The sequence below is a fragment of the Erinaceus europaeus genome, chromosome 7, assembly GCF_950295315.1.
Source record: "Erinaceus europaeus chromosome 7, mEriEur2.1, whole genome shotgun sequence".
Classification (NCBI taxonomy): Eukaryota; Metazoa; Chordata; class Mammalia; order Eulipotyphla; family Erinaceidae; genus Erinaceus; species Erinaceus europaeus.
The window spans coordinates 50,139,996-50,151,245 of NC_080168.1; the positions used below are offsets into that span (position 1 = coordinate 50,139,996).

At 47.8% G+C, this 11,250-nt stretch overlaps 1 protein-coding gene across 1 annotated transcript; it reads left to right on the forward strand.

Annotated features, from left to right (window-relative positions):
- Positions 1 to 2,760: 2,760 nt before the first annotated feature.
- On the forward strand, positions 2,761 to 8,125 carry APOLD1 (apolipoprotein L domain containing 1). Its single transcript, XM_007515772.3, has 2 exons — positions 2,761 to 2,901; positions 4,246 to 8,125. Exons 1-2 carry the CDS (start codon positions 2,776 to 2,778, stop codon positions 4,987 to 4,989), a joined length of 870 nt encoding a protein of 289 aa, XP_007515834.3. The 5' UTR covers positions 2,761 to 2,775; the 3' UTR covers positions 4,990 to 8,125.
- Positions 8,126 to 11,250: the final 3,125 nt, after the last annotated feature.

An 11,250-nucleotide genomic window follows, 5' to 3' on the forward strand; every position in this document is an offset into this window, starting at 1 on the left:
AAGTAGTGAAGGCTGCAGGTGTCTGTCTCTCAAATAAATAACATTAAAAAAATAAAAATAAAAACAAGATAAAAAAGCAAAGCAAACAACAACAGAAAATTGAGGTTGGGGGGCTGGGCACTGGGTGAGGCACACATAGTAGAAGTGGAAAGACCTGTGCAGGGATCCCCGCTCAAGCTCCCCACTTTGCAAACGGGAAGTAGATCTTTGGGTGTCTATCTTTCTCTCCCTCTCTGTGTCTTCCTCTTCCTCTCCTCTTTCAATTTCTCTCTGTCCTATCAAAAAAAAAAAAAAAAGGAAAATGATGGCTACCAGGACCAGGGGAATTGTGGCATAGGTACCGAGCCCCAGCAATAACCCTGGAGGCAAAAAGTAAAGAAAGAAAGGAAAAGAAAATTGAGGATGCAGACCACAGATTTGAGGGGGTATGCACAGAAAATTTTGGATCAAATACCTTCTATTTTTCTCAAAGATCTTACTGTGCCTAAATACCTATGAGAAGGAAATCACTGCATATCAATATAAAAGCAATGCTAAATCCAAAGTGTTGTGCTCAAGTGTCTGTTCATGTAAATAGTGTGAGAGACGGTGTAGTTCCTTCTCCAGGGATGCTTTCTTCCTGGTTCTGTACCTTGACTATTGATACTGTGAAGATGAAGGTGATTCCTTGTCCTGGAAGAATTTCCTACCCAGGCAGTACCATTTAATTGCATGGATCTACACTCAAAACACACAAGAAAATGTCCAGAGGAGTTGGAAGAATAGATGAGAACTGAAGAGTCAGTCCTTGCCCACCCCCCATCCTGGCTTACATCCCATATGGAGTGACTAAGCCTGGAGGGAGAGGGAGAGGTGGTTTCCCATTTCTTCAGAAGCAGAGTTAGATACTGATGGCATCTCAACGAAGCTTCTATTTCTCCCCTGTGCTGTAACCAGATGACTTGGACATGAACCAAACTGAAATTAATCATGTTTAAATATTTTTCTAGTGAGAAAGAGAAGCAGAACCACTATGCTGTCTCCCCAGCTGTGGCCTATTTCCACTGCCATGTCCCTGTATATTCAGTGGCAGGGATGGAACTTGGGTCCTCCCACATACAAATTCTGCCCTCTACCTGCTGAGCCATCTGCCTCTCAACTAATAATCTCCTTTAATAGGACTATGATGGGGGCCAGGAAGTGGCTCACCCGTCTAAGCGCACATAGTACAAGTGCAAGGATCTGCACAAAGATCCAAGTTCACAAGTAGTGAAACAGATCTGCAGGTGTCTATCTTTCTCTCTCCTTCTCCTCTCAGTTTCTTTTGTTTGTATCCAATAAAATGGGCTGGGGAATGGCCGCCAGGAGCAGTGGATTCATAGTGCAGGTACTGAGCCCCAGTGATAACCTAGTAAATAAACAAATAAATAAGATAAAATAAAATAAATGGACTGTGATAGGCTGGGAGCAGCTCAGTACATGGAGCATAGGCCTTACTGGCTGTGAAGTCCTGGGTTGAATCCCCAGCACCACATGGGAACACCAGGGACAGCACTCAGGGAAACTCTTTGGATGGTGGATCAGTACACTGTGTCTATCTATACCTCTGTGTCTCTCCTTTTCTGTCTTCTTTCTCTCTAATGAAATAGAATGGAAAAAAAAACTTTTTTTAACCTGGGGGAGGTAACTATTGGTATTGCCATTTCATTTCCCAGTGTCACAGAAATGAAGGATAATAAAACTCAAAAACAGAAAGAAAATGACTATGATTGTGATTAGTAGTAAATGGTGATGAGTTGGTGGATCCAGTTTCCACCTCAAAAAGGTGAAAGATTAAACTGTGTCCCAGAACGATCTGGCTGGTAAGATAAATCAGAGTTGAGACAGATCTGAGTTGAAGTGAAAAGCAGCGGATGATTGGTCTTCTTTATCTGAAGGGAAGTGTGAGGAGGAGGAGGAGGAGGTTAAGGAGAGGATGGAACTGGGGCTGAGCTCTGACCACCTATCTCCCTGTCTCTGAAAGCAACCACAGATGCTACGGACTCCTTTGTCCCTCGCGAATTATCCAGATAATTGCCTTCATTCCATGCCTCACTGACCTGGGGACAGAAGCCATTCATTTCACCATTGCACGGCGACAGCTGCTGCTTCCCATGAAAAGGCGGGAGGCCCCCAGCCCTGCTGCTGTGCAAAGTGTATAATTAGCTCCTGGCGTGGCCTGACCCCACAGAGGTTTCTGACGCATTGGGCCTGCGACGTGCCCTTTCCGAGACCCCTGAGAATTCGTCCCCAGCTGGAGATGCCCGGAACCTCACGCAGCGTTTCCCGTGGGTGTGGCCGGGCCTTCCTGGGGCGGCACAGATGGTTGCCTCACCCGTGTCCACCATTCACAGATCCTCAACGCTTTGGAAAGCAGAGGAATCGACTTCAGACTGGCAATTCCAAGCCTGAGAAGGTGTCCCTACCCTCCTTCCTCTTTTTTTTTTAAACTGACTTTGGAATAGCGGCCTCTCAAGAAATACTATAGTTGGCCCTCCCTGGGATTGCATTTGATGTCCTCCCCATCACGTCATCAGCTATTCTCAGGAGAGGAAAAGCAGGGTATGCCTCCCGGAGAGGGTGACCACATTTAATTCAGGGCAGGGAAGAACCTGTGGCTCCTTTCCTGTGGAAGGGGGGAAAGCACACACACACAATGTTCATTTCCTAAATACGGGATGTGCTGGGGTGGCTGGCAGGTCGTTTTCCACCATGTCATATCCTTCTGGGTGAAGGCAGCAAGGGCCAGGACAGGAAATGGCAAATTCTCAGCATGAGCCACGACTTTCCCAGGGCCCTCATTGGTTCTCTGGAACTATAAAGCAAGGCTCTTCCAGAAACAGCCTAGGATGTTCCTTTCCTGGTAGTAGCCTGGAGACCATGGTGAGTGGGGAGTTTAGAGGGATTCTGGGTGCCTGAAAATTTGATCCTGGGCTTCTCTCCTCCATCTTTTTTTGTAGGATGAATGACTTGTTCTTATTTTGTTAAGAGGTGTGCTTACCTGAAAACTGGTCAGTACTGAGCTGGTTAAGCAGCTTGTAAGTAAACTAAAGACCCAGGAGTCATATACTTAGATTCCATACTGTTCTGTATCCTGTGTTCTGTGAGGAATCAGCTGCATCTAAAATGTAGCTGTTTGGACACTTTCATCTTCCAGATGACAGTAATGATGTCTGCACTAGCATCTTAGTATCGAAATCTTCTCCTCCTCCTTCCTTTTAGATATATTTCTTATGAGAGAAAGAAAAATGATAAAAGAGGGAGACAGAGACAGAGAGACACCAAAGCACTGCTCATTTCTGGCATAAAGTGGTGTCAGGGATTCAACCTGTGGCTGGCTTCTGAATCCTCAGGTGTGCAATCTAGTGCTAGCAGGCTGAGCCATCTCCCTGTAATGAAACGTTCTAGTTCCACGCCTTATTGGCAACCTGAGGAATTCCAGTGGCTATGGAGGTGGACGTCTATGGCAACTTGGAAGGATGGGCTTTTACCCCCCAGGATGGATGCTTTTGTTAGTCATCTTAGTTTCAGTTAAATTTTGTTATCAAGAACTCATCAAGTTATTAGATCAAAGTCTTGGCCATTTTCCTTATTCTAGTCCACCATCATTTATCTTTTTAAAGGAAGTGTTTATACTCAAGAGACCTGGAGGTATTGATTTACTGTAGTTTTAATTCAGTATCCATCAAAGAGCCAGGCATCTGAAGACCCAGAGAGCTCTCTACAGGAAAAAAAAAAAAAAGGAGCATCTCTGACTTGATTCTAGGCTACAGCCTGGGAGAATGACAGGTAGAAAAGTTGTAGGCAATCTTCTCCCATAGAATGATCATTATACCCCCACCCCCCACTGTAGTGAGAGAGGGTCTTGTAAGATGGTGCATTCTTTCACTTAAAATATAGTGCTGTCTTTCAAGGCTTTCCTGTCGAGCCAGCTGTTAAAACACACCCTGAACTCTTCTACTCTGCCACCCTATCCCCCAACTCAGAGAGAGGCAGAGGAGCGCATATTCCTTCCTTTTTACATGAGCGAGTTCTTCGGGTCTGGAGAAGTTCCGTGATTCTTCCCAGACTGCAGAATCGGTCTTTGAGAACTTGGCACCTGACCCCCTGGGAAAGGCTCCCTGTCTCCAGTTTGTCTGTTTCTGGCTGGCAGATGGGAGGCGCGAGTGAGTGGAGCAGCCTGGGGCACAGTAGCTGCGAGTTAACCTCGTGTCTGTGTCCCCGCAGGGCATGGAGAGGCCGACAGCCTGGGAGCTGCAGGGCGCAGACTCGCTGCGGCGCTTCCAGGGCCTACTGCTGGACCGCCGCGGCCGGCTGCACGGCCAGGTTCTGCGCCTGCGCGACGTGGCGCGGCGCCTTGAGCGCCTGCGCAGACGCTCCGTGGCGGCCAACGTGGCGGGCAGCTCGCTGAGCGCGGCGGGAGCCGTGGCCGCCATCGTGGGGCTGTCGCTCAGCCCCGTCACCCTGGGAGTCTCGCTCATGGCCTCGGCCGTCGGGCTGGGGGTGGCCACCGCCGGCGGGGCCGTCACCATCACTTCCGACCTCGCCCTGCTCTTCTGCAACTCGCGGGAGTTGCGGAGGGTGCAGGAGATCGCGGCCTGCTGCCAGGACCAGATGCGGGAGCTGCTGGGCTGCCTCGACTCGTTCTGCCGCGGGCAGGGCCTGGGCGGCGACCTCCGGCTGCTGCAGTGCGGCAGGAACGCCTCCATGGCCCTCTACAACTCCGTCTACTTCATCGTCTTCTTCGGCTCGCGCGGCTTCCTCATCCCCAGGCGGGCCGAGGGGGCCAGCAAGGTCAGCCAGGCCGTGCTGAAGGCGAAGATCCAGAAGCTGGCCGAGAGCCTGGAGGCCTGCACGGGGGCCCTGGACGAGCTCAGCGAGCAGCTGGCGGCCAGGGCCCAGCTCCGCACCAAGACCGGTGGCTGCGACCTCAAGATCTCCGCGGAGCGGCCCCCAGGGGTGTTTTTCTGAGAACGTTCATGCCCCCCCCCCATGACTTGAGGCCAGAAAACTCCTCCCCACCACCCCGGTGGGATGCTCCAGAGGAGTAGCTCCCTCAGGAAAACACCTAACTCGAGTTGGAAGCCGCATGCAAAGGATGAGGGGGAAAAAACAAAAACTGTGCTTAAAGTGAGGGTGTCCTCAGAGCCCCACCCTTTCCATCACTGTCGAGCCATGCTGGGACTTTTTGTCTATCCCAGTGGGAGATGGGACCTGAAAGTCCTGTTTTCCCTTTATCACACGACCCTGCTTCATTCTCCTGATGTCAGGTTGTTGGGAGTCCTGCCTTTGCATGGTGGATAGAGCTGAGGCCGGGGAGGGTGTAGACATGCCCGCTATGGGACTCCTCTCCAAGCCCTTCTAGGACCTGGGGTGCTCAACAGGCCTGTGAGAGGAGACCCAAGCTTTATTGTAGACCCTCCCCCAGAGTAGCTGAGTTGAAGGAATTGTAGAGGCCAGAGCAGATCCCACCCCTGGGAGACTGACTGCAGGACCCAAGGGCAGTGACTCCTCTGCCAGGCTCTACCCGCCCATCTCAGCTTGTCCACTCACAGGGCCAGCCTGGTGGTGGAGAGACAGGGCTGGCTTCCTAGCTGGACCTCCAGTCCCTCAGAGGGGACATCAATTGAATGGTCAGCTAAGACCTTCCCTCCCCAGCCCCCACCCCCGGAAATAAATTATGCTATTGATTGAAATCACAGGGAAGAGAGACATGGATTTGGAGGCAGACAGTTCTGGGTTTATTACAGGGTTTGCAGAATCATTCTTAGAAAGTCAAGGACAGTGTGCCCGAAATGAAAGAATGTGTGTGCACTTCAGTCAGTGTCCTGGGGACGGTTCCCCTTGTGAACTAAGGGATACAACAGCCAAAGCCCTCTAGAGGGCAGTGTTGTCCACGCGCTGCAGAAATTGGTACAGAGAGGAATGCAAACTTTTTTAAATTGACCCTCCTTACCGTCTCCAAAAAACCGCCTGCCCACGTATTGTTATTATTATTTTAATTTATTTAAACCTGTTATTTAATTACTGTTTATTATTTGAATTTAAGTTTATTTAATCACTTTTGGAATATAACAAGAACAGCGAGTTCCTGAGCAGGGAGCTACTGAAAGCTCTTCAGGTGATGAAGCATCGCTCCCCTGGAATAAATCTCTCTTTTCTGAGGGGGTGCATTAAATGATCCTTTTAAATGAGTATGAGGAGTTCTGTATGGAGATCTTGATGGAGCTTAGGCAGACTCCAGGAGACTTGGCTTGTGGGTTGAACATGAAGCAGACATACTTATCCCCAAGGTACTTTGCCAGCAGATCACACTTGACCTGCAAAGTTCAGTTTAGGGGGGAACACCCCCACCCCCCACCCCACATGTGAAGGAAGAAGTCAGATCTTGGCACCAGACATCCTGAGATGTAATGTCTGTTGGGAACTTAACTTGTTAGGGTAACTGTTAGAACCCTTTGTTTAATTATTTAAGGTGTCTCCAATTTCCCCCACTCTATCCCTGGGCTTCCCAGTGATGACTGTGTCAGAGATAGCGTGACTTCGTCGGTGTTACAGAGAGGGGTTGGTGTTTCTGCATTTTTTGGGTCAGTTCTGTAACTTGCAACTAAAAGCCTGGTTTATGTTTAAGTTAATCCTGGTTTTGCTTGCTTCCTTTCTTTCCTTTGTTCTTACCTGGTCACTGCTCATCTCTGGTTTATGGGGTTGTGGAGGATTGAACCTGGGATCTCAGAGCCTCAGGCGTAAGATAGTCTGTTTGCATAGCCATTATGCTTTATTCCCCCACCCTCTGTTTCTTTTTAAAGGGATGTCATATCCTAGACTGCCTTGCTTTCAGTTCACCAGAAAGTACTTCGCTCTGTCGCTGGGTTTATGTCCTCAAGGTACAGCCATTCACTAGCTTCATCTTTTACTAATGTTCAACTTTGAATAGTCTTCCAATGCTGAGCTAGTGGCCAGAGGTCATCTGAATCAGCAAACTTCCCTATCATGAAGGGGATGTTGAGTAGTTCCAAGTCCTAAACTCAGATCATTCCCATGGCCCACTTTACATCTCGAGAAGTGTGGTCAGTAAATGCACTAGAATAGTTTAGTGATCGGTTTAGTGCTACCGATAGGGACATGTTTATAATGAAAGGCCATTCATCCTCTTACACACTGGTTGTAAAGAATAGCACTTGTAGGGGGCCAGGCAGTAGTACAGGGGGTCAAATGCACATGGCACAAAGCACAAAGATCGGCGCAAGGATCCGGGTTTGAACCCCCGGCACCCCACCTGCAGTGGGGTCACCTCACAAGTAGGGAAGCAGGTCTGCAGGTGTCTATCTTTCTCTCCCCCTTTGTCTTCCCCTCTTCTCTCCATTTCTCTCTGTCCTATCCAAGAACAACAAAAGCAATAACAGCAACAAGGGCAACAAAAGGGAAAAAATGGCCTCCAGGAGCAGTGTCAGAGTGCAGGCACTGAGCCCCAATGATAACCCTGGAGGCAAAAAAAAAAAAAAAAGAATAGCACTTGTACCTGGATTTAGCCAGTCTCATTTCAGTGGACCCTAGATACCAATATTTATTTTTGTATGTGTGGGAATGTGAATACATTTTTTTTCTTAATGCCTTCATTCTATACACAAGCATGGAAATGGTATGTTGTAAAGGCAAGCAAGAAGAGGACTGTTGGGAGTTGGGTGGTAGTGCAACGGGTTAAGCACATGTGGCGCAAAGTGCAAGGACCAGGGTAAGGATCCCGGTTCTAGCCCCTGGCTCCCCACCTGCAGGGGAATGGCTTCACAGGTGGTGAAGCAGGTCTGCAAGTGTCTTATCTTTCTCTCCCCCTCTCTGTCTTCCCCTCCTCTCTCCATTTCTGTCTGTCCTATCTAACAACTACAGCATCAATAGTAACAACAACAATAAAAAACAAGGGCAACAAAAGGGAAAATAAATATAACAAATTTTTAAAAAGAAGAGGACTATTTATATTACAAGTGTACTTCAGAAACATGCCAGTTTGAAATACATATACTAAAGGTTTAAGTGCTCCTGCTATTTTATTGGCTTTACATTGACTTGGATTTTTTTTCCCACAATAAAGGAGGTTCATTTTGGTCCTGCACTTCAAAGATTCAACAAAATTACATTCTGCTCTACTCAGAAAATAATCCTCAGGGTGGTCGGGCGGTGGCGCAGTGGGTTAAGCGCATGTGGCGCATAGCACAAGGACCGGCATAAGGATCCCAGTTTGAGCCCCCGGCTCCCCACCTGCAGATGAGTCACTTCACAGGTGGTGAAGCAGGTCTACATGTGTCTATCTTTCTCTCCCCCTCTCTGTCTTCCCCTCCTCTCTCCATTTCTCTCTGTCCTATCCAACAATGAACAACATCAACAATGGCAATGATAATAACCACAACGAGGCTACAACAACAAGGGCAAAAAAGGGGGGGAAAATAGCCTCCAGGAGTGGTGGATTCATGGTGCAGGCACCGAGCCCAGCCATAACCCTGGAGGAAAAAAAAATAATAATCCTCAGCAAGCATTCTGATCTTACTTGCTTTGATGTGTTTGGCCTCAGGCACCTGTCATTTTCAATATGGTTGATGCTGAAGTCAAAAATATTTTACTAGGAGAAAAATGTGAGAAGGGTAGTTTAAAAGTCACTCTAGATCAGATACGTCAAACAGCCAGTCAGTGTAATACGTTTCTCATTCAGTGTCTTGTTATGAAAAGCAAGTAGAGGGAATTTAGGCTCTGAGATGAAGGCATTGTGCAGAGATAAATGGGGATACAGTTAAATGTAGCCATTTTTTAAATCCCACATTTTTCTTTACTGTAGCAAATTATCCATTCCTCAATTATTTTTGACCCTTCTGTAATTATTTTAACTAAAGTATGAATTAGTAACTTTAGACTTTGTTTGTTTTCCAGAGCACTGTTCAGCTCTGGCTTGTGGTGCTGGGGATTGAATTTAGGACTTTGGAGCCTCAGGCATGAAAGTCTTTTCACATAACCACCATGCTATCTCTCCCACTCAACAACAGATTTTTAATCATTTTTCCCCAAGACTATTCAGAATCAAATTGTATATATCAATTTCAAAAAGTAACAGGGTTTATCGACAAATTATCTTCTCAAGACATCAAACTTTAGGTTATTTCAAAATCTTTGCACAAAAATATAACCTGGAAGCGAACTGAAACCTAAAATTGGCCCAGTTACTGGCCAGGCTTCCCTGGACTGAAGACCCCACCAATGTGTCCTGGAGCTCCGCTTCCCCAGAGACCCACCCTACTAGGGAAAGAGAGAGGCAGACTGGGAGTATGAACTGACCAGTCAACGCCCATGTTCAGCGGGGAAGCAATTACAGAAGCCAGACCTTCCACCTTCTGCAACTCACAATGACCCTGGGTCCATGCTCCCAGAGGGATAGAGAATGGGAAAGCTATCAGGGGAGGGGGTGGGATATGGAGATTGGGTGGTGGGAATTGTGTGGAATTGTACCCCCCCTACCCTATGGTTTTGTTAATTAATCCTTTCTTAAATAAAAAAGAAAAAAAATTGGCCCAGTTAGCCTTCATAAAACCCAAACAGACAGAAAGAGAGAGGGATGGCCTCTATCCTAAGTAGCCTGTCCCAGAAATCTCAGAGGAGTTGACCTCTTAAGTCACTGATGCTGGCCAGGCAAGGCAGGCTGAGAAGTGTAGTACTTGTAACCAAGCATCTGTGGCTCCCATTGTATGTAGGATTCTGTTTGTCAGGGACAGAAGGAGGGCAGACATTGGTTTCCAGCAACTCAAACAAAGAGCCTGTAGAGGCTGCTGTAGCTCATGTGTTGAGTTGTTAGAAAAGTCATGATGGATTTTTGCATAGAAAAGCATTGAAAAATAGGTCATGACTTTTCTGACAACCCAAAAGAACTACTGCCCTGGCAGTGACATCATTCTTTGAGAGCCTGCCTCGGGAGTCTCCACCTTGAAACATTCCTGGGACCACTGTGCAACTCAATATGGGCTGTCTTGGCAGGTCTCCAACTGTTTGCAAATGCCAACCACCAATTGGGTTCCAGGGTCTTTCTCATCCATTGTTAGTCTCTGCTTCGTGGGCAAACAGGAGGCTGGGCTGTCCCTTTTAGCTCCTGGAATACTCCTGAGAGGGGGAGAAGAAACTGCTGTGGTTGGGAGTGGGACAGAGGGAGCTCTAAGATTTGGAAATGATGCCTCAGCAACCAGAGAGTTGTTAGGAGAAGAGAATCGTAGATAATAAAATAGGAGCCCTTGAGGGGCTGAAGCATTGGGGGCCCTCAGTACCCCAGTTCTGATGCTGAGTGGCATCAGCCTTAGGGTTTATCTACTCATAAGGAAATCTGCAGAAAACTGTGATCCCATTTTAGACTTCTAGCATGACCCCCGTGAACTTGAGGGCAAGCAGACAGGTGCACCTAGGAATAAGGCATCAGAACTCATTACTGTTCAACATAACCAGGCTGTGTCTGAATCATTTGCTTTTCACACTGTTTCCTGAGCTTCTGTTCAGACACTGTTGGGCTTTTCTTCTGACTTCCCTGAAGCTTTTGGTGTTGTGAGCTTACTGCACCTCGGAAGGTTCATGTCTCTGAACATTGGCCTTTCTTGTCTCTTTCCTAGCTTCACTTCCTCCTCCTCTCTCTTCAACCTTGAGTGTCCCTGACACTCAAGTTGGGCAGCCCTGGGCTGCCCAACTCCCCTCCATCAAATGGCCTTTGCCCAGTCGGTGTCCACTCCCCTGCTTCTCCACTCCAGGCCTGGGTATAGGGACGCCTAAGATTGGCACTTGGGGGGTGGCTATTAAAGGAGATGACATTGAATGTGGAGACCTCTGACCCACTAGAGCAGGTTGCAGGGAGAATGTACAAAAAAGGGAATTGCTAGCTGTCTCACTGAGCTCAGTCTGATGTGGTCTAGTTCTTATCTGAATGTCTAAGGGCAATGTCTCTTACACAGACTTAGCTTATCACGTGCTACCTTTTATTGGAGGAGACTTGTGTCTACTACACCAATGGGGAGACCCCTTAGTGTCTCTCTAGCTTCCCCTGCAGGACATGCCCTGTAAGCACTGGTGTGATGAATGGGCACAGGAGCTGGGCCTTCTAGCCTTAAATTGTTTCACAGAACACCTAGAGCTTCATGTTTCCTCCTTCTCTGAAAACTGGCCGAACTTCACCACTTTTCTGTCACTGTCAAAGGCAGCATCAGAATTCCAGTTGCC

Coding starts and splice junctions, on each gene's coding strand:
- APOLD1 (XM_007515772.3), top strand. CDS start 2,776: ATGGCAAATTCTCAGCATGAGCCACGACTTTCCCAGGGCCCTCATTGG. Junction 2,902..4,245: donor GTAGTAGCCTGGAGACCATG/GTGAGTGGGGAG, acceptor GTGTCCCCGCAG/GGCATGGAGAGGCCGACAGC.